The sequence below is a fragment of the Ictalurus punctatus genome, chromosome 9 (assembly GCF_001660625.3).
Source record: "Ictalurus punctatus breed USDA103 chromosome 9, Coco_2.0, whole genome shotgun sequence".
In the NCBI taxonomy this organism is placed as follows: Eukaryota; Metazoa; Chordata; class Actinopteri; order Siluriformes; family Ictaluridae; genus Ictalurus; species Ictalurus punctatus.
The window spans coordinates 13,869,655-13,897,572 of NC_030424.2; the positions used below are offsets into that span (position 1 = coordinate 13,869,655).

Consider the following 27,918-nt stretch of genomic DNA (forward strand, 5'->3'; position numbering starts at 1 on the left):
GCATGCGCAGCGTTGTTGCACATGCGTATATCATTCGGTTTTACTACGTAGCTCTAGCTGCACCATGCGCATGTCATCTTCCGAAATGACACCTTATTTCATCATTAGTCAAGAGGACTCATGTAAACATGATATAACGTATTCATTTAATAATGTGTTTTGTTTGATTAAGTTTTACCATGCTTTGAGAAACACATAATTCAACAAGTGAAATACACTATTATTCAATTATTATTAAGTATAAATAAATACATTGGATTAAAGCATCCTTTAGCACCTTACAGCAATTATAGGGTCTAGTCTTTTTGTGGTGTAAATATCAGGTACTGTAGTATTTGTTTGTTTGGTTTGTGTTACAATTACAGCATGACGAGCAAGGGACTCTGTGGTTAAGACATGGGACTTCTGATTTGAAGGTCATAAATTCAAATCCCAGCACCACCAAGCTGCCACTGCTGGACCCCCAAGCAAGGCCCTCAACTGCTCAGTTGTATAAATGAGATAAATGTAAGTCAGTCTGGATAAGGACATCTGCCAAAATGCTATAAATGTAAATGTGAGTTAAAACAGGTATATGCTGTTCTAATTCTGGACAGTCATGACTGTTGGAAATATTACGCATTTAATATACAATGCTTTGGTTCTGATTGAGCAAGACAAGGTCTAAATAAATTCTTCAAGAGTTGTGTGTGATATTCTGATGAATTATTAATACAGAAGTATGCAGACTGTAAAATCATTATGAGTGGCACCAACTCTACCTTATCTGTTTGCACCCCATATTTGGGCATGGAGCAGTGACAGGCAGAGACTGAACTACCGCGCATGCGCAGACAGATCATTAAATAAACTATTAATTCGTTTAATTATGGCATTATATCCTATGTGGACAAAGCTGATCTATAGCGAATTCATATGAACCATTCATATCAACCATTGTTTTGTTAATTGTTTTCTCTCTCTTTTTTTGGTAACGTATTTAAATAAAAAAACGAGTTTGTATTTGTATGACTTATCTACGTTGACTTACAGTCATACATGACATATTCTTGTGCTGATCTGCCCTGTATACTTGTAGATTTAGCTGATAATATGATTGTGATTCCGAAAATATTGAGTAAATATACAAAAAAAACATTCAAATTAGTAAATCAAAAATAATATCATTATTTTTAAAAGGCAAAAGGTCTATATTATCTCATTTGCATAGGCCTGTTAATTTTATTTGCGTATTAATTAATATTAACTGCATCTCCCCTTTATTTATTTATTTATTTATTTATTTATTTATCTATTCTGTTAAGAAAAGAAAAAAAAAAGAAAAAAAAGAAAGTCGTGACTACTTTGTCCTCTGCGGAGGATTTCCGCTCTGATGCGGAGTGATGCGTCTCGCCAGTGCGCGCTGATCTGTGGCCTCGGTTTAAAAAATCCAGCAAGGCGGAAGTGTGAGCTGTCAGCGGTGATGACAGCGCGGCTGTTTGTCCTATTGCATACTGTCCCCCTTCGTCTCACCGCCACTGAACAGCTCGGGATTTTGGGGTTGCCGCTATTAAGCACTAAGCTGAGAGAGAGAGAGGGGAAATGGCCAGTATTCCCGGTGATTTTCAGGACAGGGTTTGACGCTGTACAGGAACACCGCTCCTGTCAGGATGCTCCGGCTATTTGTTGTCCTGGTTGTTACCGGCTTGGTGCTGGCGTGTTTTACTTCCTGGGTGTTGGACAGTTACGACACCACCTGGTACTCTAAACGGAGTTTAGCGCAGTCCCACGGCGAAGACGTTAAGAAGAAATCCGAGGCACCTTTTCCAGGCGCACAACTGGACAACATCTTCTGGTTTGTGCAGGTGAGTCGGTACGAGGTCTATTGCTACCTGAAGTCTTCTATACAGTTCAGGTGTTATGTAGATATATATAATCGTTTATGGAATCAGTTGCCACTGGATATCCGCCTTGCAACTTCTATTATCATTTTAAAAAACAGCCTGAAAGCGTATATCTTCTCCCAGGCGTTTTAATCTAATTTTTTACTATTGTTTATCGTCTGTCTCTATTCGGTTTTAATATGTCTTCTATTGAACTTTTTCTTACTCTGGTCAGCTTTGCTGTGTTTAAATATGCTATATAAATAAAATTTATTTCCTCACTTACAGAAAAATTGTTACTTATGCCTGCTTTTAACTCTAATCTATTGTAATTTTTTAAATTTTATTACCTTTAGTATTTCTTTTTTGGGTGTGTAGCATTTGAATGGAGATTAGAGTCCCAAGCAGCTACATCAGATGATGGATACTTCTTTATCCCCTTTAATTAACCTAGTAGGTTATAACCTTAGTTCATTCATTCATCTTCAGTTATCACTTGGTCCTGGTTTGGCTCCTGATGGATCTGGAGAAACACATGGTGTGAGGCAGAAATCACACTCATTCACTCACATGCATACACCTAGGAGCAATTTAGAAGAAGAATGATCTATTTACATTACTAGGCACATATACATTACGTATCCCAGCTTGTTAGGAAGCAGGTCAGAGCGTGGGGCAGCCATGATACGGCACCCCTGGAGCAGATATGGTTAATGGCCTTGCTCAAGGGCCCAACAGTGGCAGACCTTTTGGATAGTAACCCTGTCTTCAGGAGATGGGAGGAAACTGGAGAACCAGGAAGAAACCCATGAGGACACTAGGAGAATATAAACCTGAGCACAGGATCAAACTTGATAATAATCAAAAACAGCATCCTACTTTAGATCAATTAGTTGCTTCTTTATTATACTGAAGTTTGTAAGTTATGACCTTAGTGAATATAGAAGTCTACTGAAATACTGCTATTAAAATATTTCTGTCAGTTTAGATCTTCCTTAGGTTTTGGAGAGAAGATCTACATGATGTTCTGTGTCAAGTTCTGAAACAGTGGAACATGATGGTGACTGGGTCTGATTTCCAATTAGATGCCTATACCAAAGCCTCTGAGATATCCTTGTTGTTCTTAACTGTCTTAATTTTATTTTATGTGTAAAGTACTGTATGGTAAATCTCTGTTCGCTGCTGTGTACAGGTATCAGACATTCATATAAGTCGCTTCCGTGATCCAAGACGTGTCCCAGACTTCGAAAGGTTCTGCACAGACACTATTGAGGTCATTAAACCAGCTCTTGTACTCGCCACAGGTGAGACAATTTCACACCGTCAGACATGGATTCTTGTCCTGATTTGTTACATTAGTTAAGGTCTGGTGCACTAATGTGGCTTTTACTCATTATTTACCAGGGGACTTAACAGATGCAAAGACAGAGAATAAAGTTGGCTCTCTTCAGCATGAAGTGGAGTGGCAGGCCTATCACAACGTCCTAAAGAAATCTCGAGTGCTAGAGCGCACAAAATGGATAGACATTCGTGGAAACCATGGTGAGTATTTATTTTTCTACCTTTAAATTATTATTATTATTATTATTATTATTATTATTATTATTATTATTATTATTATTATTATTATTATTTTACATTTACACCAATCTCACTGTGTCCTAATGAAGTGATTATTAATTAGGGAGCGAGTTGAAATGCTACAGGAATGAACTTGTACTTTTTTTTTCTTTTCTTTTTTTTATTTTATTTTATTTTTTTTAGACATACAGTCCCCTCTGAAAGTACTGGAACAGCAAGGCCAATTCTACTGTTTTCGCTATACAATTTGGGTTTGAGGTCAAAAGATGAATATGAGATGAAAGATCAGAATTTTCTGATTTTCCTGATCAGAGTTTCCTGATATTTATATCTTTCATGTCATATTCATCTATTCTAACCCAAACGTATAGCAAAAACCATAGAATTTGGCCTTATTGTTCCAGTACTTTTGGAAGGGACTGTTTGTTCGTATGGGAGATAAAAACATAGAACCTACGTTGTACTGCAATTAGGGCAAGCTTTAAATATCATATTTAATCACTCCTGCTTACATCCCCAGGTTAATAAGAGTATGATTTGTTCATAAATATTGTATATGACTTGAATAAAAATTGTTACTCTGTATTGAATTGGTTATATGTATATAATATACCGCACAAGTTATGATTTTTAGCACAAGTTATGAGCATGAATTGAAGAATATGATTATTTTGTTAGTGTGGTTATACTATATTTATAAACATGATCAAAATCAAAACTCTGGTGAGTAGTGATTGTTGTGTGGGCTAGACAGTGATTACGTACATCATGAAAAAAATTCTAATAATGGAAGACTAGTGTTGCATCTTAATCTTTTGCTGATCATTTAGGTCTAGTAACTTTCAATCTCCACCACCAGCATCAAAACAATTTAGGACCCAAGGGAAACGATCACATTTTACCATCACTAATTATTAAATGCTTTAAAAACCTGAGTTATTCTTATTTTATGATTATGGCAAGGGAATACATTTACAAGATGTTCAGTCTCTCTGAAGCAGAATTACTAATCCAAATATATTTGGTATTAAATTAATAATTTGCTTTGTTCTCTTGACCATGTTAACAGTTGATAAAGACTGCGCATTTAGGGACCTACTGCTCTAATACTACGGCTTGCCTGTGGGTTTTTTTTAAAAATTTACTTTTTTTTTTTTTTTGGTATCCATATCTACCATCTCCCCTCAGACCTTGTAATTGGTATTGCATTACAAGCTTCCCGACAAGAGCTCTCATTAGTCCAGTGGTCTTCCATCTTCTTCCTCTGCTTCATGAAAATATACTCTAAACCTGTGTCTTCTTTTCTCCTCAGATGCCTTCAATATTATATCTCTGGATAGCGTAAACAATTATTACAGGTCTGTGCAAAAATTCTTATAATCAAAGCTATTGTGTAGCTGGGAAATTCATTGGCTTGGTTTACATTTATAACGTCATTAGAAAGGTTCACTTTGTTTATTTACAGTTATGTGTCATATTTAGAGGCTTATTTAGTTGGAATTCTAAATGGCTGAATTCCAGTTAAAGGCCAGGTGAACGTCATAAATACAGACACACCAATAGTTGATTGAGTAAGGAATAAAACACAGCAGGGTGTGTTAGAGGGAAAATAATGAACAACCAGGTGGTGTGATACATGATATGACGATAAGTTGGTGGACACCTGACTTTTACACCCATATGTGGGTCTTCCTGAAACTGTTGCCACAACGTTTGAAGCACACAACTGCCTCCCAAACATGTTCCAGCATGTCAATGCCCCTGTAACACAAATCCAGGAAGAACCCGAGTGACCAGCACACATCCCTGACCTCAACCCCACTGAACACCTTTGGGATGAATTGGAACACCGATTATGCCCCAAGTCTCGTCATCCAACATCAGAGCCTGACCTCACTGATGCGCTTGTGATGGAATGGGCAAATCCACACATCCATGCTCGAAACTTTAGTGGAAAGCCTTCCCAGAAGAGTGGAGGTTATTATAACGGTCAACAAGGGACTAAATCTGGAACGGGATCTTCAAAAAGCACATATGGGTGTGGTGATCAGGTGCCCACAAACTTTCAGCCAAATAATTTACACGGAGTTCCTGTTAGCAGCACCTAGTTGGTTGTTTTCCTCTAACAGCATGTTCCTCTTATATCACAGCAACTTTTACCATTTTTATTTATTAAAATAAATGCTTTTTATCCATTTATTTAATGTTGTGGACCATCTGCAAAACAGGTTAGTTCCTATCATTAATTATGTTGTAGAAGCTATAAACAGTCCCCTCCTCAACACTTCCTCTTTGTTTTGTTTTTTTGGGGTCCCCCCTTTCCTTTTTCTCTCTGTCCTAAAGACTTTCCCAAGTAGAAACTTGCCTATTACTGTTACAAAGCACTGACACTGGAGCCTCCTTCCAGAAAAGCTAAACATCTGCTCACAGATTATAATAATACCATAATAATAATGATGCATTTTTCTTTGGTATTTATTGTTATTTAAACAATTACAGTTAATCATAATTTTAAAAAAAATAAAATAAGTTTAGAGTTGTTGAAGTATCTGTCCTACTCAAGTCCTTGAGTATTAGCCGTTATGATAGAAACCACCACATATTAGAAAAAGCTTAGTGATTTGAATTACAGCCCAGGCTATTGTCCTAGCCATGCTGTTACACAAAATTAACACTCTCTGGCCAATCAGATTCAAGAATTCAACAATGCTTGCTGTGGTATAAGATTACATCGATGCACCTAATTTGCTAAGCAGTTCATCAGCTAGTAAATAATTCTATGACTTGTGCTTTTGGTGCTCAGGAAGTATTCTGCCAACCAGAAGCTTGGCTCCTTCCACTATGTACACAGCACTCCCTTTGGGAACTATTCATTTATCTGTGCTGATGCCACCCTCACTCCTGGGCCTAAGCGTCCCTATAACTTCTTTGGCATACTTAATCAGGTAGGTTTGTGGATGATTTGCAATACATGTGCGCGCCAGCTTCACAGTTACATTTGTCCGTCTGATTTTTGGATGATCTTCTGGTTCGCAGAGTCAAACTGACATGCTGGCCACCTTCAGGCAGGAGAGTCAGAGCAGCAATCAGACCATCTGGTTTGGACACTACACCACCTCCACGGTCATCTCCCCTTCGCCAGGGGTCAGAGCGCTGATGAGGTTAGGGAGGGGACTGATAAGTTTGTGTATGAGTGATCTTGTTTTTTATTAAATGTACTTCTACTGAAGGAAGTATAATGTGTAAACGGTTAACATCATGTCTGCTGTCATTGGTTTATGCGAAGCTGAATCCAATGATGTTAATCAGTTAGTGCTTGTGATATTGCATGTGTGCAGCAAGGCGGTGGCATACCTGTGTGGGCACCTGCACACGCTGGGGGGTCTGATGCCTGTCCTCCACAGCAGACACTCAACTGGAACACTGGAGCTAGAGCTGGGAGACTGGATGGACAACCGCAGGTAAGACCAGCAGGGTTGAGTGAACATGAACACACACACACACACACACACACACTGTCCATTTTAGATTTGTCTTATTTTTTTCCTAATATAGAATAAGTAAGGAATAAAATACAAAAGGGGTAGGGTGGTGTGATGTAGCCCAACATGAAGCGAAGTGGATTATTCTCCTATAACAGCATGTCTCTACAAGCCTTTTAACCTTTGATGTTGTGGAATGTCCACAAGGCAAGTTAATTCCGTTTATCACTTGCCTTAAAGCAGCTGTTGATTTTCTCGCCAACCTCTTGGAGTTAATAATTTTTTAAAAAGTGGTGGGAGAGAAAAGAAAAGCAGCTCGTAATAGTACAGAGAAACTGGAAAGCGAAAAGTCCTTTATTCTGAATACTTTCCTGTGGCAGAAAACTTCTTAACTATAACGACGCGCTGACACTCCTTCTATAAATGTTCAATAAACATCTACTAACAGAAAGATTTGAAATATACACAATTATGCGTCTTTCTTTGTTAAATAACGAGACATAATTTGACTTTGCATTATGTGGAGCGTCTCTGTGAATGAGCCGTTGCTACAAAAGTGATAACTAGATAAGAACAAGCACGTTAATATAAACCTCATTTTAAATTACCACTGAAACTATATGCTGTTATAGAACATGAATCACATTAACCTCAGCACTACAAGAAAATGATGATTCACTGGTATGTTTGCAGACAGTCAGTTTATATAAAGTTAGACTTTTGTCATGTTCCTGTCATCAGATACAGGATCCTGGCCTTTGACCATGACCTCTTGAGTTTCTCGGACCTGACGTTTGAGGACTGGCCAGCGGTGGTCATCACCAACCCCAAAGATGCTCAGTACCTGCATCCAGGAGTAGAGCCTCTGGGTCGCATCTACAGCTCCACACACATCAGGTGTCCCCTCTGTGTGTGTCTTCTCAAGTCCTAAAGCATCATTGCTGCCCATCATCAGCCCTCACTATATACACTGTTATTTTACACACTATACTTTACTTTACAGTGCCTGCAGTCTAGCTTACCTGTTACAGTTCCTTGATAGTTTGATGGTTTGACAGTCATTAGTGCTGACTGTCATCTTTGCTCTGCAGGATCCTGGTGTTTTCATCAGCTCCAGTTACAGCAGTGTATGTGAGTGTGGATGGAGAGGTCCTGGGGAAAGCAGAGTGTGTAGGGGGACCTCTGTATGTGCTGGGTTGGGATCCAAAAGTCTATTCCACTGGATTACATACCATCACAGTCAAAGCAGAGGTAAGTGAAGGCTGCTCAGTTTAAGGTTGTGCAGCTTTGGGTTAACTATATTCGATCAAGAGTTTATTTAGATCCTTCTGTGTCAATTTGTCATATTACTGTATTAAAGTTATGCAGTTCAGAGGTCTTGTTGCTAGAGTGAACAGTGAATTAAAAATACCATTTAAATAAACAAATAAATAAATAAATAAATAAATAAATAAAATCTAATAATGTAAAACCTTAAGGATGTCAAGACACCTTGATAAAATACACCATGTAATACTCTGTTTAATGGTCAATCTACGTAAAGATTGGCCATGTAGATAATTTATAAACGCATCTTATAGTATTAACACAAGACTGCAGAAACAAACAGCAGGAGGACTACTAGATAAATTGCTGTACAATATTCTGCATTATTTTGTGCTGTATTAGCGGTGTGTGGAGCATCTGGCTCTGTGTGTGTGCGTGTGCTTTTTTTCAAAGGGTTGTCCAAAATACTAGTGGATTGTGGGGGATTTAAATACACATTGGCAGCACCCCAGTCACATTTCTTTTGTCTCTGTGCATTATGAAATATTTTCTTTCTCTTTGTGTGCTTGTGTGTAAGAATTTGGCAGGTCGGACCAAGGTACGAGAGCAACTTTTTACCATGCAGGAGGACCTTACACCCAGCTTTGGCTTCTTCCAGTCTTTCATCCTCCTCACTGATCACTACATCCTGGTAATAATAATAAAAAATAGTTGTTCTTTCGGCTGCTCCCATTAGAGGTCGCCACAGAGGATCGTTGATCCATATATATATTTGATTTGGCACAGTTTTTACATTTTTTTAAAGGGGCTAGTACTGTGACCAAGAGCGCACTGGCTTTTGCAGCCCCCAGTGGCTGGGTTGATTCCCTGCCTGGGAATAAAACCTGGGCTGCAGCGGGAAGAATGTGGGATCCTTAGCCACTAGACCACCAGGGAACCACCTTCTTTTGTCTGCTCCCGTTATGGGTCGCCTCAGAAGAGCATCTGGCTCCATTATGGAAATCTGGTTTATGATCTGGATATTTCATAATAGTAGTAGTAGTAGTAATAATAATAATAATAATAATAATAATAATAATAATAATAATAATAATAATAATAATAGGGAGGGGGGGCACGGTGGCTTAATGGTTAGTACGCTTGCCTCACACCTCCAGGGTTGGGGGTTTGATTCCTGCCCCAGTCCAAAGACGTGCGTTGTCGGCTGATTGGAATTCACAAATTGTCTGTAGCATGTGAATGTATGTGTGATTGTGCCCTGCCTTGGGTTGGCACCCCATCCAGCGTGTCCATCTCCTCATGCCCGGAGTCCCCTGGTACAGGCTCCAGACTCCCCGTGTAGGATAAGTGGTACAGAAAATGGATTAATAATAATAACAACAATGATAATAATAATGTTGTTTTTGTTTATTATTATTATTATTATTGTTGTTGTTGTTGTTGTTGTTAATAATAATAATAATAATAATAATAATAATAATAATAATAATAATAATAAAAGCAAGATACAAGTTGTTATATAAATTCTTCTTCTTACTATTAATCTGTAGCTCCAGTTGGTTTTTGCTTATGTCCCAAATGTTCATATTTGCCTTCTCATTTGTATCAGTTTATTGATGATTTCCCATGCCCCATTGCTATAACTCTCATAGTGCTCTCATAGGAATACTGCCTGTAAGATCTCTATGCTCATTGAATCTCCTGTTGTGGGCATTATCTCCCTGAGGGCCAAATGCACCATGATGTTAGACTTGCACTGGTTTGCAAAGCATGATGCGTTTGCATGTACGTCAGCTTTTTATATATTTGGTTCTGTGCTCCATGCGCTTGTATAGTTAGTGAGGACTCCGAAAGTACCACCGAAAGTACATCCGGGCACCTTCACAGAGCTCCGCACTTAATCACGCTGTTGCATCGTCACTAATGGCTCTTGGAATTGGTCAGTGCCCGCTGGCAGTTCTTCTACTCTGTGTTCCAATGCAGTAAGGGCATTTATCTCCTTTCCAAGGATATTCTTTCTTCTGATAGAGAAGAGCAAGCTTTCCATTTCCTAGCAGGCCCTGCAGTCCAATCAGTTGCCAGCTACACTCCAGACTGCACTCTTGCAGCATTGGAGAAGTTGCTGAATAGGATGCTGATCATCCATAGCCTCTGAGTCATGCTTCTTACATAAGTGCTTGTTGAAGACACCCCAGTCCCAAGGAATCTGGACACTGGTCATGTCCATCATCTGTGAGAAATCAAGACTATGACCCAACATACAGGAGCTATATAACTGTTTAAATTCAGAGTGAGGACCTGATAAAGAGGAGCATCCATGAATAATATCAAAGGTGTAGTGAATTCTAGATCCAGTACAAAGGCACACAACGCTGGTTTATGTAAGAGACTGTGTGTGTGTGTGTGTGTGTGTGTGTGTGTGTGTGTGTGTGTGTGTGTGCGTGCGTGTTTTTTTTTAGGCACGGATCGCTTTTGTAGCTGTCGTGTTGCTGAATGTGGGCGTCCTTGTTGCTTTCAGATTCTTGCACTTGCCCGCTGCCCGAGGTGCGGCTCAGTGGTAAATATGACACACAAAAAAATTTAACCAATCTATAGTAAAATCTACAGTGTATACTATGCCACATACACTGTGTCTTTTCAGGGTGGCACGCTCAAGCATTTATGCCCCTACACCTTGTCAGCAAGATCAATGCTTTCTACTACACCTTGCTGCTGTTTAATCTGTGTACAGCATTAGGTAAGATCATCCCATTTTTCATATTACATTTATACTCATTTGTTTGTCAGAGTTGTTTATGTATTAATCAAAAAGCGGGGCGTGAAATATTGTTAGAGGAGTTTCTTGCATACCTCGGAGCTAATAAACCATGTCAACAGATTCTGTCTCTACAGCAGAAATTCAGAAATGAGGCTTGATCTGAGCCACAGAGGCACACATGCAGACACGCACACCAGCAGTGTGTGTGAAGGGAGGGTGTTAGATTCTAGCGGGCAGAGTTACAGGTTAGCTCATCTCTGAAAAATTGTGATGCTCCCAAAAATCTTCCTTTTCTTAAGTTCGGTCCCCACCTGCCCCTCAATTAATGAAGCAAGTTGGTTCCAGTTTTCACTTCCGTTATAGCAGCTCTAAACTGTCCGTCCCTAACCGGCCCCTCTTGTTTTCTCTCTGTTGACGTTTAATAAGAGAAAAATCACAGCTTGTCATGTTACAGAGCAATCCGAAAGTACAACATTCTCTGACCTGAAGACTCGTCCATGTCTGAAAACATACCGAGTGTTACAAAACGGTTACACAACCCCCGAGACACCCAGGACTTATTCCATAAATGTTAAATAAGCATCTCCTTACAGAAGCCTCATGATTTAAAATCCTTAGCAGTTTTTCTTTAAATAACAGCGTGTGGTTTTTAATCTGTTAAAATGTCTTCATGTGGAGCATCCACCATACGAGTCCGTGTGAGTTAGCTGTTACTATAGCAACGATAAAGTACTAGAACAAGCATTTTTAATATAAACCCGTGCTTTGAATTGGCCAGCACTATTGTCAGAGCTGCAGTCGTTATGAAAATAAACCAACATCTTCTGACCAATCAGATTCAAGAATTCTGGATTTAATTCCGAGTTTTTAAGAAACGCAAGCTTGGAAGCACTACCGCATATCTATTTACCAGATAAATTATTGTAGATTTACCACAGAAAAAGTACTGCACATGTTCACATCACTGAGGTTATCTCTAAATGACGTGGTTCAGAAAGATGCTATATAGTAAGAACACATTAACCAGGACTTTTTTCTAGAGGCACAACACATCTACAGGATGTCATATACTTATTTTGTCTGATGTTAGTTTCTGGATTTAACCTGGTCTTTCACAGGTCCGTGGTTCATTGGGGAGGTGATTGATGGACACAATGGAGCTTGCTTTGCTTTCGGTGTGTTTGTGGATGGGCATTTTCTTGAGGGCAGTCTGACCTACGTTGTGGGTGTGATGCAGGTAAGAGTTTTGACTTGTGAACAGACACCCAAGTAAGAGGGTTGGGGAGCAGTGATTTACTAATATAATATAATATGACATGACATGACATGACATACACACAAAACATTTTTGTAATATTTGGTAAAGTTCTCACATTTCCCGCAGGTGTTAATAAAATATCTGCTTGGAGAAGAAAGAAAAAACCTCTCTGGTCTCTGTGTGGCCCCAGGATTTGTAAATTAGGGGAAAAAAAATAATTAAACCAATTATATGGACCAACAACATTCAAGAGTCGGTCAGTCATGTTGCCAGTGAATTCAGAAAGCTCCCCCTCTTGCATTAGCACTCAGAGGCCTGTTGCATGAAGCAAGTTGAACAACCTCAGAGTTGACAAAACCAAACAAATTCAACCCGGGTTAATTAAGGTTAAAAGGTTTCATGTCCCTGGTTATCAACGCTGGTTGTTGGCCCAGGTTTTAACCCTGAATCAACTGACTACGTTTACATGGACAGCAGTAATCTAATTATTGACCTTATTCTGAATAAGACAATATTCTGATTAAGGTGTTTACATGAGTCGCTTTTAGAATATTCCTTTCATGTTCCTGTTTTACATGTTATAGAACATGGATCAATTGACGGCACACGTCATTACGTCCCTACGCCATGCCGTCCGACGTACCCTACAGAATTTCATGCATCAACATACAGTTCGTCTTCGTTATGGTACCGTGTACAGTTTTGGGTGTTTCATTTTAAATTTTATGAAAGCTTCAAGTGCAGTTAATTATTTGTCATGCTATACATGCAAATAGACAATGGTGGATACAAACTCTCCAGCAACAGGCCTCCTCTGTACTTTCATTCGGCAACATTTTATTCATGCCACCGCAACAAACTCTGACGTACTGGATGAGAGTACGAAGTAAGGACTGGTAGGAGAGAGTCGTTTTAATGGAATTTGATGACGCCTAATATAAAGAGAATTTTTTTTTTTTGTACGTGTTCTGCGGCAAAATGCGGCGAAAGGTGTCTATAATGCGACTAAAACAGGAATACTCCACGTCTTAATTCGATTTGTGTTTACTTCGAGTATGACTTTAGCTGGATTAAGGTAATCAAAAATCGCTGTTTACATGGTAGTTTACTAATCAGAGTATTGTCTTAATCGGGTTAATATCTGAATATTGCTGTCCATGTAAACGTACATGTTTACTTGGCGTGCGCATTAAATGCCAGATGTTAACAGCAAACAGCCAATAGCGTTCAACATGGAAAAAAGCAGGTGTGCATACCTTTCAGAAAAGAGCAAGAAATTATTATGCGGAAAAATTAGGAATTTTAACCTAAACTAACCGCAAAAAGTAACAACGCTGTGGCTGGCAAACACCGCTGATTGTGTAAATGCATAAGCCTGGAAATGTATAATCCCGTTGTAATTTCATTTAATATAAATGTCAATTGTTTGAATGAAATATTATTCAAATAAATATCAATTTGTGAAAATATGAGTATGGGAATGATGCCACCACATGCAAATCTGCAAAGAACCGCAAAGCAATACATGCATTTTGCAGTACAGTAAAGAACGTTGCTCTGCTGTGTCAGATTTTTAATGTGCGGTTCAAGAAGCCGGCATTCTAAACTATACCGTCTGCTGAAAATTGAGATCTTTCGTACAGATGGTCATCAGGAAAAGCCAGGACGTCGTGTCTGTGCCTAAAAATTCTTTTCCTTCGAAGTGCCCTACATTTTATTTGCACTCCGGCCTCCACAGGATTCTCCACAAACAGTGAAGCCATCGCTACAAACACTAAAGGGTTCACTCACAGCTGATTGGTCCAGTTTGAGTTTGCAATTTTTTTTTTACCCAGAATAAAACCCGCTCCGGAGCAGGTAGCGAAAGTTACCATGATGAAAATTGCTAAAAACCAATTCACCTCGTTGAGACCGAAAAACTAAACGCAAACTTACCTGGGTAGCCAGCAAAACAAGCTTCGTGCAGCACTCCTCGAGTCTTCTGGCCTAGGCGGTGTTTGTGTGTGTGTGCAAGTCTATTTGGGGCGTGGTTTAGTGGAAGGCAAGAGCTGCATTTTTATTCACTTTAATCCTGGTCAGGGTCGTGGTGGATCCCAGAAACATTAGCTGGGATACCAGCCCATTGCAAGGCACCATGGACACACACTCATTCACACCTAGAATTACCAGTCCACCTACATGCATGTTGGGAGGTAGGAGGAACCCGGAGGAAACGAGACACAAGACACACCCAGAAACTCCACACAGTCAGAGCTCAAAATCAAACCTAGGACCCTGGAGGTGTGAGGTGGCAAAGCTACATGCTGTGTTGTGTGTTTTTGATTTTTGAACCCGCTAGCTTTAGCTAACTTCCATGCTTCTATTCACTGACTATACAGTACTGCTCAATGTTGTTATAGCAGACTTTCCCCTCAGGTTCCTATAGCTAGCCTTGTTCTTTTGTTGCAATATAAAGTGTGTAGTGTCTTCCTACCATCTTATTTGAGGTTAGGCTGGATTTGATCTTTAGGGTGCTACATTTTAAAAGTCAGTAGTTTCTGTTTAAATCTGTTAAACTGATCACGCACAGGTTCCCAAACCTGGTCTCAGAGTACCCATTGTCCTGCACATTTTAGTGCTTCCCCTGCTTCAACACACCTGATTCAACTAATCAGCCATTAACAGCCACTTATGAATTGAAGTGGGTGCGTTAGAACAGGAAAAACACTAAGGGTGCATCTCAACCAGCTCCTTAGTTCAGTAGTCAGGACACTGAACAGGAAGTCTGCCATTTTAAGAGTTTTTCGATCGCAAAATCCTTCGCTCCCTAAAAAAAAATATCCCACAATGCACCACAAAACCAGGCCGTATCGATGCTCACGATGTTCCCTTACTAGAATCAACGTCATGTTTCTGAAGTCTCACAGCACGAAAAAAAATTGCAGACGAACACGTCTACAAATGTAAGTGGCTTGTTACCGTTGTTGTAGCTCTCAGATAATTATGATTTTTTACTTTATTTGACGTTCTGTATACGGTTTGTTTGCGTCTAACGACTTTTTAAGTGTTTAATGATTTATTTATTTTTTTAACTCCACTAGCAAGCCTACAATAAATAAGCTAACAAATTTGAGACATATAATGTGAAGGATATCTGTCTTTCCTGTTCCTGTTGTTGATAAATGCCAGTGGTGACATTTTAAAACGAGAGTACGTAGTCATGTCGCCAGGAATCGAGTCATCAGTGTCCAAATGTGTAGTGATGTATTGTACATGATGTATTGAGTCACAAGCTAGGGAGCTAGGCAGGTGACTGAGACGCACCCTATTACTGTGTACTCCAGGGACCTGATTCAGACCCCATGGATTAAGAGACCCATTCTACAGCTGAAAACACAATCTCTCATATTTTTATTTTTGTTTCTCTTTATGCACAGTTGATCTTCTTCAACATGCCTCTGACATGCTACCTCTGCTGGAGTCTGCACCAGCGCTGCAGCGGCTGCTCCTTCCGCTCTCACTTCCGCAGACCGGGATCCCGCTGGAGGTCTCTGGCTGTACACGTGGTCATGCTGCTACTCTTCATCTGGCAGGCATACTCCTGCTACTTCCTGCTGGAGACCTACGGCCTGCTGGCTTTCTTCCTGTCTCCGGTGCGTACCTGGGCTCTGCTGATGGCTCTGCTGCTCATCTACAAGGTCTGGAGGGGACCAGCTCCAAATCTCACTTACAAGAGCAACTCACAGCTATGACAGCAAAACTGACCAGTTTTTTTTTTTTTTTTTTTTTTTCCCCCCAGATACAGTTTGAATCATTCGAGTGTTCTACACATTTATGTGCCAAATTCTAACCTCTCTATCTTTCTATACAATCACTACTAATTTGTTTATATCGTAATAGGAGAAGGTGTACTACTTACGCAAGGGCATGTTGGGCCATTTACTTTAGCACTGATCTTTTTGTGGGACTCTGCTTTTTTTTTTTTTTCAGTAGGTTACACAAGTATTCCACCAATTCATCACTGAAAGTTGTAAATTGCCTTAGCCATGCTCGACTGCCAGACTCAAAAAATGTTCTCATTTAGATAAAATCCAGATTTGTGGATGAGCACTGAGACCCTCTGACCTCGTGGTTATTGACAACCACTCGCAACATAATTAGTTTCATTAAGAGAGCAATAGTTTGGTTTTAAAATAAATAAATAAATTCCTGACTGTTGCGGTTTTGCTACTTGGACATATGGATGTCAGCATTGAAGTTGTTAAATCTTTTCTGTTTATTCACATGCCTTCCAAATACAAATAGAGTATTTGTATTATGATTATGGTACCTAGAGATTATGTACCAAACACAAATAGATTATTCAGAATGAACAGATTATGTTCTAAACATGAATTGGAGAATTATTATTATTATTATTATTATTATTATTATTATTATTATTATTATTAATATGTAAAGCAAGTTTGCCGGAAAGGTCCACATGACATCAAGTTGAGACTAGAGGTGTGCATCAGGACTGGCATTCCAAGAAAAAGTCATACCAGTGAGAGGTTTTCACTTTCATGCTGGTGATCATGCATTCATTCTTAGCAACCGTTTGTGGATTAAATTAAATTAGGCTTCTAGTTTTTTCAGACATATTTTGCAAAATAGACCAACTAAATTCATTAGAAAATGTTGCGGGCAGGAACAAACAAAAATAATAACCGTGTGAACGGGAGTATAAACAGTGACGGACGATTTTCCCTAGATTTAAAAAAAAAAAAAAAAATGAAGGGGGGGTGACTTGTGATTTAAACCACGCCCACTTTCAATCCGAAAACACATAGGAAGGGTCTGAGCACTAACCAGATGTGTATAGTGGATTAAGTTACACCCCTATGTTGTATCTATGAATACAGAAACCTAATGTCCAACGTTGTGAGTGTGACACGCGCTTCTCGTTTCTGCTTCGATCAAATTTCATCACCAGTTGCACAGGCTCATCAGAACATGCTGATTTTTCATTGCGAGGCACAAACAAGTTAAGGAAGAGTATAGAAGAGTAACCTCATGAGATTTCTTTTATATTAGATTAGCAGAGGACTGGCTTCTGTGGAGACTGTACAGTATATGAGTGCCTGAGCTGTATCCTAGACATAGTACAAGACTATATGCTTTATTTATCGTATTACATTGGCAAGTGACCTCTGATCTCACTCTATGGAAACCACTGTTTTAGTAAATACGTGTGAGGATAAACTGTATGTATGTAGGATAGCTTTATGGGATCAAGTTGCAGGGAATGACAATAGATTTTTTTTCTTAAGCTTCTCATGCTGTACTCCAGCTGGATGTGATAAACACAGATTGCAGACTAGGGAAACAATCCAAGCAAGACAATTGATGCATAACAATCATGTTGTACAGATAGGAGGAAAGGCAGAGAGAATATTAGTGTTCATGTTGGAGATGTTTTACTGTGTAATCCACACACGTTTCAGTGTATTTCCTGTAAATGCTGTGGTAGATTTTATTACATTTATTTATTTTTTTTGGTGATTTGTGTTTGATTACACGTAGGTCAATTCAGGTCTCTTGAGAATGTAAAGACTTCAACACTTGGCTGTTCTAGAAGATCTCTCAACAATGTGAAGGGTTTCAAATGGTTTCTTTTTTGGTTTTTGGGTTCATTCAGATCAATATGTAACTCAATCTTTGTTCATTTGCAATTGTGGTGAAGTGAGATATTACTTGAACTTTTTTTTTTAATAATATACTTTTATTTTATGCATAATGATTTTATTGTTTTATTTTATTAAATTTTTTGTACCGTGTTGTTGTTTATGCCTATTTCCTTGTATGTAGTACGTATGTATGTTCCTTGCTGCTCAATCAGTGCAAACTTAATTACACACTGTTACGTGAGTGAGTCCTGGTGCTCCCTGCTCAATCAGAGTATAAGTGATGACCTAAAGATCATTTAAAATTTTAAGAAAACTTGCCTTTCTGACAAAATAAACAAACAAAAAAAGAAAACACACGTTTTTTTTTTCTTTTTAAATACGTTCCACTTTTACTTCATATACTTGATTTAATATGCTTATGGCATTAAGGCTGCATGCGTGGTTTTTCATCGAAGGCACACTTTCAAAAGGTGTCCACAGTTGATCCGTTAAAGTAACAGCTACATTTCGGGAATAAACAGCCTTTTACTATGAGCCAGGAAAAACAGCAATGTTTCTCAGGATGATTAATAGCCAGCAGGTTTAAAAAAAAAAAAAACAAACAAACAATTTGTGACATATTTTCTAGGCAAAACGGCTCAGTTTCCCTTTAAGTAGACATAAGCTTCATGCGAACCACATTCAAGACAGCATCCACCGCTATGCTTTTTTTTCCCCTCTCTCTCTCTAATTGAAAACAAACAAAAAAGGCACTGCAACGGGTGAGAAAATTCTCAATATACTTAGTGTTGTTTAGGCACATATCACAGTTATAGCAGTGCAGATTGTGCTATCCTAACATAGCATACAGCAATATAATTTGACATTTCCTGTATACAATATTGTAGCAATTACAACTGAAAGTAAATAAAACACACAGGGCAGCTTGTAGGAAACAAACAGCACCCTCTGCTGGTGAGGTGTAGCTCAATCTGATATTTTAACAACTTGCTTCCCAAAGTTGCCTCCGGTCATCATTGAGCAAAAGGCCACTGCAATAAAAGTTGCACACAGTTGAATAAGAATGTAATATTCCCAAAGTAATGCTATATGATAATCAGATCTGATTTGGATCTTACCACCCATGTTTTCTATTCCATTTGCTACAGTTTCTAACACCTGAAGCAAAAAAAAAAATTAGAATCGTTGCTGCAGCACATGCACATGTTAATATTTCCTAGCAGTAAATTTTGCTTTACAAAGTCAGCCTTCTTACTTTAATTTGGCCAGTCTTCACCCACTGACTCAGCAGTTCCAGCCCTTCTTTATGTTTATCCATGTAGTTCAGAACCATAAATCTGTCCCTAAATGTAAACCAAGCAAACAATTATAAAAAAAAAACAAAACAAAAAAACACGAGCATAAAAAAGGCAGCAAAACTCATTTGGACTAATACTAGTATTTGATTTAAGCTTTTGATATTTAAAAAAATGTTGTGCTTGCTCAGGTGAGATTGAAAGATCATCTTTGGGCCAATATTTGAAAACATCAAAAGCTTTAATACTAGTTCGTGGCAATTCAGTGAGAAACCGTTAGCTGTGTTTGTACCTGGTGATATTTTTGCAGCGTAGAGCTTCTAGAGTCTTCTCGCTCAGCGGAGATGGGTAGGGTACGTCTTTATTGTACTGAGAGATCTGCCCACACAGGATCACATGACTGCCGCTGTTCATCTACAATACACATTGGAGATAAGTACAACCTCCTCATCACAAAAACTAGTACTGGTGTGAGAAAATGGACATACATTTAGTACATATATTATAAGATTATAAGCTACACATCCTGTAGGTTAAACTAACAAGAAGTTGTAGTATTTATTTTTAGTAACTAATGGTGGATTAAGCACGTCATATAAATCGTAGGAATAATCTGAATTCAGACAACAACAGACGTGCAGTGAGGGTACACTATATGGCCAAATGTATGTGGACACTCCTCTTAATTACTGAGTTCCCTATGAGAACACAATTGATGCTACTATGGTCAAATGTCTGTAGTTTAAATGACAACTCAGTGGGCTGAAAATCACAGAACATGGTCTTAAATAAATGATTGAACATGATTTGCCTCGCTTAAACACGGCAAGCAAATTTAGCATCCGAGTGTTTCGGATATCGGCCTCTTTTTTTTTTACTGAACTGGTTTGAATTGAATTTATTAGAATTTGAAAGGCAGGTAAAAACATCTCCCAGTGGCTGCGATGACTGGTCCGTCGGTCACAATGACAAAGTTGAAAAAGAAAATCTATTATATATAAAAATTATTATATATATTATATATATATATATATATATATATATATATATATATATATATATATATATTATATATATATATATATATATATATATATATATATATATATATATATTTTATATATATATATATATATATATATATATATATATATATACATACATACATACACACACACACACACACAGTATCTCACAAAAGTGAGTACACTCCTATGTGAAAATGTCCAAATTGGGCCCAAAGTGTCAATATTTTGTGTGACCACCATTATTTTCCAGCACTACCTTACCTCTCTTGGGCATGGAGTTCACCAGAGCTTCACAGGTTGCCACTGGAGTCCTCTTCCACTCCTCCATGATGACATCATGGAGCTGGTGGATGTTAGAGATCTTGTGCTCCTCCACCTTCCGTTTGACGATGCCCCACTGATGCTCAATAGGGTTTAGGTCTGGAGACATGCTTGGCCAGTCCATCACCCTCACCCTCAGCTTCTTTAGCAAGGCAGTGTTAGTCTTGGAGGTTTGTTTGGGGTCGTTATCATGCTGGAATACTGCCCTGCAGCCCAGTCTCTGAAGGGAGGGAATCATGCTCTGCTTCAGTATGTCACAGTACATGTTGGCATTCATGGTTCCCTCAATGACCTGTAGCTCCCCAGTGCCGGCAGCACTCATGCAGCCCCAGACCATGACACTCCCACCACCATGCTCGACTGTAGGCAAGACACACTTGTCTTTGTACTCCTCACCTTGTTGCCGCCACACACGCTTGACACCATCTGAACCAAATAAGTTTATCTTGGTCTCATCAGACCACAGGACATGGTTCCAGTAATCCATGTCCTTAGTCTGCTTGTCTTCAGCAAACTGTTTGCGGGCTTTCTTGTGCATCATCTTTAGAAGAGGCTTCCTTCTGGGACGACAGCCATGCAGACCAATTTGATGCAGTGTGCGGCGTATGGTCTGAGCACTGACAGGCTGACCCCCCCACCCCTTCAACCTCTGCAGCAATGCTGGCAGCACTCATACGTCAATTTCCCAAACACAACCTCTGGATATGATGCTGAGCACGTGCACTCAACTTATTTGGTCGACCATGGCGAGGCCTGTTTCTGAGTGGAACCTGTCCTGTTAAACTGCTGTATGGTCTTGGCCACCGTGCTGCAGCTCAGTGTCAGAGTCTTGGCAATCTTGTTTTAGCCTAAGCCATCTTTATGTAGAGCAACAATTCTTTTTTTCAGATCCTCAGAGAGTTCTTTGCCATGAGGTGCCATGTTGAACTTCCAGTGACCAGTATGAGGGAGTGTGAGAGCGATGACACCAAATTTAACACACCTGCTCCCCATTCACACCTGAGACCTTGTAACACTAACAAGTCACATGACACCGGGGAGGGAAAATGGCTAATTGGGCCCAATTTGGACATTTTCACTTAGGTGTGTACTCACTTTTGTTGCCAGCGGTTTAGACATTAATGGCTGTGTGAGTTATTTTGAGGGGACAGCAAATTTACACTGTTACACAAGCTGTACACTCACTACTTTACATTGTAGCAAAGTGTCATTTCTTCAGTGTTGTCACATGAAAAGATATAATCAAATATTTACAAAAATGTGAGGGGTGTACTCACTTTTGTGAGATACTGTATACACACACACACACACCCAATTGTAAAGTTGCTATATTTTGTCCTTATATATAAAGGACAAAATACAGCAACTTTACAATAGTTTTGGTGTCTGATGCTTTTTTCTGGAGGTTTTGGTGCTGATGAGAAATATTTTGAAATAAATATTGAGCATATTTGTAAAATAATCCAACTCATTGATTATTTAAAACATCTTGTTTTCATCTTGTAATCGAAATGAATTACCCATGGACTCAACATGCAAGGTGTGTTTCGATATTGCTGACTAAGCATCATCTTTCATCTAATACCGAAGTTACACAGTTACACATGGCTCCAATAGCATCAGATAGTAGAGATATGAATAACTGTGGTGTCAGCAGCGTGTGCTTAACATAAACACAGATTATTAGAAATACAGCCTATAACAAGGTACATGATTGTGGAATATAAGGAATATAAAGGCTTACCTGTGATATGACCGTGTCACTAATAGGACCTCCAACATTGTCAAAGTAGATGTCCACTCCATTGGGGCAACTGTCCTTCAGTGCTCTTGAGATGTCCCCCTTCTTATAATTCACGGCTGCTGTGAAACCGAGGTGCGACACCAGGGTCTGGCATTTCTCATCTGATCCACAGATCCCGACCACTCTTTCACAGCCGTCCAATCTGCCAATCTTACAGCACAAAACTACATTCATATAAATCCATCCATCCATTTTTGTACTGCTTATCCTACACAGGGTTGTGGGAAGCATGGAGTCTAACCCAGGGGACTCGGGGCACGAGACAGGGGACACCCTAACAACCTATCACAGGGCACAATCGCACACACAATCACGCACCCATTCACACACTATGGACAATTTGGAAATGCCAATCAGCCTACAATGCATGTCTTTAGACTGTGGGAGGAAACTGGAGTACCCGGAGGAAACATGCAAACTCCAGGCACACAGAGTAGAGGTGGGAATCGAACCCCCAATGTCAACAGATTAATATATTAAATGAGGCAAGATCTTGAAAATTACCTGTCCAGCCAGTGACCCACATGCACCAGATGCTCCACTGATCACCATGGTCTGTCCAGCCCCAGAAGTCACATGTCCTTTCTCTCTCACACCGAGCAGAGCAGTGAGTCCAGGCATACCTACTGCACCCAGAACATATGACAAGTGGCCATCAACCATCCTGGGGTCCACCTACCAGAAAAAAATAGATAATAATAATCCAAAGGTGTCATGCAATCTCACATGAAACATCCACGTGTCTTTTAATGCACATACTGACAGGAATACCTTCTGTACACAGTCACCATGAATCACATCATGGGTTTGCCAATGCCAGTTGAAGGAGGTGACACTGTCACCAATGGCCAGTTGTGCGTTCCTGCTGGCCTCCACCACACCGACCCCACCTCCATCGATACACTCCTCCAGCCTCCATGGTAACAGATAATCAGCACCCGTATCATCGTTCATGCGACAACGCTGGACATGTGAACAAAATAATCAGCTCCAGTTACTGTAGTACACAAACCCCGGTAAAGGGGTCCTGCTTAGAGCAGATTTTTTGCATGTTTTCATTTACCCTGACACACATTAATTATAATCATAAACCATGTTTAAATTACACTCAGATATTAGCGATACTGTCGATCCTTTTTAGATCACTGATCAACTCTATTGTTACTCACAGAAACAAATACAAGTCTGACATTTTATTATTGTTATTTTTTTACTAAATATTGTGATCCATAAATAAAATCTGATACATATATACAGTATTTCTGTTATACAGATTTTGCTGACTTTTTAGATCCCTTTAGCAATCTACTTTCAAGAAAGTGTCGAGTGACAAACTTTTTGATCACATGTTAGCGACTATCCTGCACTTGATATGTCTTTCCAGCTCACATCAAAGCTGCTGGTTATACGTGTTGAGAGAGTGGGTTCTGCAACCTTACTACCAGTGTGTAAAGCTTGTGCAAACCAATGAGCAAAATACCCAAAGCACAACTGTTTGTCCCAATCCCGTGCTTCTTTGCTCTTTGTTTTAACCACCAACAATAAAAGCGAGGTATTCCGTAGGTTTAGTTTGTGCGTATTACCACTGCCTCTTTTAGTATGTGTTCTTGATAGATGTAAATAATTGGTTTGACTCTACTTTGTAAGCATTATGGCCAAAAGTTTGTGGATACCTGAGCATCACATCCATATGTAGGCCTTCCCCAAACCGTTGTCACAAAGGTGGAAGCACACTATTGTCTATAAGGTCCTTGTATGCTGTAGAATTACAATTTCCCTTCCCTGGAACTAAGGGGCCCAAACATGATCCAGCATGAAAATGGCTGCATCCTAATATCCCAACTACCTACTATACAGTAGGAAAAAAGCAGTACGCCAAAAGCGTAGTATGTCCGAACATATACAGATATATACACACACACACACACATATATATATATATATATATTTACAGACCACATCTCAACAACTGCATGGTCCTGTAGGTTCATCCTGTACAACATCAAGAAAATCAGACCCTACCTCACCAAACACGCTACACAACTAGTCCAGGCTCTTGTGATCTCAAAACTGGACTGCTGCAACTCACTACTCTCGGGCCTCTCGGCCAGCTCCATCAAACCCCTTTAAATGATTCAGAATGCAGCAGCACGCCTCATATTCTACCAGTCCAAGAGAACCCATGTCACACCCGTCTTCATCTCCCTCCACTGGCTTCCTGTAGCCGCCCGTATCAAATTCAGTGCCATGATGCTCACCTAAAAGACCTTGTCTGGAACAGCACCCTCCTACCTCAACTCTCTCCTGAAGGCTTACGTTCACTCACGTAATCTGCAATCGATTAACTACCGACGCTTAGTAGTGCCCACTCAGCGTGGCTCAAATTCCCTTTCAAGAACATTCAAACTAACTGTTCCTCAGTTCCTCAGTCGTGGAATGAACTTCCAACCTCAACCACAGAATCCGTCCCCCCCCACACACACACACACAAAACAACTTACTCTGCAGACTTTGCTTCTCTAGATCTCAATTAATGGATCTTGCATTGTAGTACTACTTGTATTGCTCTCTGCTTGATATATCACTTTGCTTGTATTTTCTCATTTGTAAGTCGCTTTGGATAAAAGCGCCTGCTAAATGAATAAATGTAAATATTTTTCAAGTTTGGATACCCCTGATTTATACCAAAATAATTCATACACTTGATTAATTGTCATTATGAATAAACTGAATAAAGAGGTCCATCCGCACCATGTAGGGGTCAACAGACAGATACAACGTCCTGACAAGGACTTCTCCCTGTTTCAGCTCAGTGGACAAACTCGTCTCCTCCACCCGGAAGTTATCAGGAGACGGATGGCCGTTTCTTCCTTTGCACAAACAAAATGAAATATTGAAGGTATAATTATATTTGTATAAATACTTAAAGCACCTCAAAATATAAATAGAGAATTCGCTTACCTGGCCGAGAGGCTAAAACAACTCTTTGCACTGTTAACATCTTAATAGTAATAACAATAATAATAATAATAATAATCACTTAGCAAAGCGAATGGTTTATGTTACATAATCAAATCAATAAACAGCAGCATATCGACTATGTCCCAAACCGTACTCTATACACTAATTATGTAAGGACCGCCGCCTTTGTTGGAGTGCTAATTTGGCACACTATTTAGTACGAAAGCAGGCGATTTGGGACGCAGCCTGGAGTAAATTCGCCCAGAAACCACTGCGATCTGACGCGTTTCACTTTTAAAGCAGCATTCAAACCAGCATAGCATAGTCTATATCATACTGAACAACATGACACATGTGGATACGCACTACGTAGGCGTGCTATTTAGTGCAATAACATACTGTTCAGGGTGTAGAAGCAGTAAAACGAGCTCAAATACCGAGATTGACTTCCGGTCGTGGTAAAACGGATGTTTCAAAATAAAAGTGCATAATAAATAAAAATAAAAATAAAATCTTTTGGTAAAATCACATATGCAAAACAAAATAGAAGAATATGGGGCTAATTATTATACAAAGGATCTTACAATACATATAACACAACACATTTCAAAAAATGTGTTTTTATTAGTTTAATAATCAGTTCTATTTAATGCAAGAAAGTAAATATAATTAATGTGTGCAGTAGAGAACAGGTTCCAAAGCCAGCCCTTCCTGAATTAAAATGGATGTGTTAGAACAAGGAAGGGCTGTAAAATGTGCAGGACAGCGGGTACAGCAGGACCAGAGTTGGGAACTAGTTTAATAGAGCATTTAACGTGTGTGTGTTTTTAACATTTTATTTCCAGTGAACACAAAAGAACAGTCAATTTACAAGTGAAGTGTAGTTCATGAATGATTCGTTCATGACTCGGGAACAACGAGTTGTCTTAGAGAGTGACTCGTTTCCGGACACGGACAAACACACACACACACACACACACACACACACACACACACACACACACATTTTAAAAATATTCCGCTGAAATAAACGAGATGACTCGAAAAAGTTTCCTTCATTTTGCTGAACGAGATTCAAAGATCCGAGTCAGTAAAATGGTCCGAACTTATCATCACTACAATTTTCTCATTTTGCACATATCTGTTTAGGGATTAAACACGAATGTGCCAATGTAAAATTAACCCCCAATCGAATATTTCGGTATTTCTGCACTCGCCGGGTATGGGTGTGTGTTTGTTTAAGCAAACTGTACGAAGTTTAACTCAAACACATAGCCCACACACGTGGAGAACTGTCGCTATTAAACACTCAAACACTTAAGAGCCAATGAATGTTCTTTGACGCCTTGGGAATCACGTGACGTCCTACTCTGACTCTTATTGGTCGCTGAGTAATTATGGCAGGCACTGCTGGGGGTGCACGTTATTTAGGTCAGACATCTCAATCTGTATGTGGCTGAGATTATAAAGCTTCATTTTTACAGTTTAGTAAACAATTCCTTATCGCCTGTTTCAAGAGCAGTTTTTTAATACAGTTCTGCAGGGTGGCTTGTAATAGAAATATAGCTTATGAGAAAAGTACACGTCGTTTAGAAATGCCTTTACAGCTGATCAGTGAAGGATCAAACACTTTGACTATCAGGTCAATGAATCACTCCAGCAGTGTAATTTATATATCCGCTTATTACTGAAACAAATGCCTACACAAACTTCTCAGAAATACCTACAGTGAAAAAGCACACCTTAAAAAAAAGTTAATGCATTTAAAATACCTCGAAATACTATTCAGAACCTGTTTTTTTTTCAGGGCTAGATCCTACATCCTACATGAGCGATGTGCTCATGTTACAAACTAGGAAGTGACGCTTGAAAGTCCCCCCCGCGCGCATGAAAGCAGAGAGTACAGAAGAAGTGCTACGTGAATTACTAAGGTACTGTAATAACCATGCTATTTCCTGTGGGTTCATTTTAAATGCAGTCTCGCTCGAAATAGCGATGAGTTCGGCTTGGTGCGATATGTCGGAAGATGATCCTGAGTGAGCTTTAGTTTGAATGCTTTGGGTGGTTCCTTGTTGAAATGACAGAAGTGCATGTCCAAGCTCCTGTAGATGCTTCCTGCAGACTAGAACTTGTGCTACACAAGTTGCGACAGTATGATGAAGGGGTTGTTAAATGCACAGGGTAGTATCTAAGAGAAAAGATTTCTTTTTCTTTTTTTAATTTTCAGAATAAATAACCCGTTTGTATTTTATTTTTAAGGAAATTCAACCTAGGGTTGTTGCACTAAAGGGGGTGCTCATGCTATCTGTAACTATCTTATATAAGTAACTACAACTATCATAATACATATATATTTTTATTCCATGCCCACTATTTTGCTTGTAGTGATTTCTAATATGTAGCATTTCAACTAGTAAGTAATGGCATGTGTTTAGAAAGGGGTTTGATATTTGACTGAAGGATTACACTTTTTTTTTGGTTTCATTTGCATAAAGTTACACAATAATAAATAACTGCTCATATTGACCCTAGCACATGAATATTTAATAGTTTAGATGGCTTACCCACACAAAACAGGCTCAAGAAGTGTAGCACGGTATCAATAACCACTTGCAATGAATGTTTGTTGGCTTTGCACTTTATTTTAAGCTACA

At 39.2% G+C, this 27,918-nt stretch overlaps 3 protein-coding genes across 5 annotated transcripts in view; 2 read left to right on the forward strand and 1 right to left on the reverse strand.

Moving 5' to 3' along the window:
* The first annotated feature begins 1,411 nt into the window (after positions 1 to 1,411).
* On the forward strand, positions 1,412 to 18,005 carry tmem62 (transmembrane protein 62). The gene is made up of 14 exons (XM_017475703.3): positions 1,412 to 1,844; positions 3,055 to 3,166; positions 3,267 to 3,404; positions 4,756 to 4,801; positions 6,247 to 6,388; positions 6,480 to 6,604; positions 6,782 to 6,904; positions 7,667 to 7,822; positions 8,017 to 8,176; positions 8,769 to 8,882; positions 10,651 to 10,735; positions 10,833 to 10,928; positions 12,068 to 12,186; positions 15,624 to 18,005. Exons 1-14 carry the CDS (start codon positions 1,650 to 1,652, stop codon positions 15,936 to 15,938), a joined length of 1,926 nt encoding a protein of 641 aa, XP_017331192.1. The 5' UTR covers positions 1,412 to 1,649; the 3' UTR covers positions 15,939 to 18,005.
* A 610-nt stretch (positions 18,006 to 18,615) lies between these two features.
* Positions 18,616 to 27,875, reverse strand: ptgr2 (prostaglandin reductase 2). Of its 3 annotated transcripts, none has more exon segments than NM_001200855.1 (9): positions 18,616 to 18,886; positions 18,974 to 19,013; positions 19,111 to 19,198; positions 19,443 to 19,564; positions 22,244 to 22,453; positions 22,808 to 22,978; positions 23,075 to 23,266; positions 25,055 to 25,173; positions 27,833 to 27,875. In NM_001200855.1, coding segments are annotated over 8 exon segments (891 nt in total). In that variant the 5' UTR covers positions 25,058 to 25,173; positions 27,833 to 27,875; the 3' UTR covers positions 18,616 to 18,821.
* The window catches only part of mideasb (mitotic deacetylase associated SANT domain protein b), a 32,639-nt gene continuing 31,812 nt past the window's right edge, over positions 27,092 to 27,918 (forward strand). The window contains exon 1 of the mRNA XM_017475701.3: positions 27,092 to 27,195. The gene's annotated coding sequence lies outside the window, so the exon portion shown is untranslated. The remainder of the gene's footprint in view (positions 27,196 to 27,918) is intronic.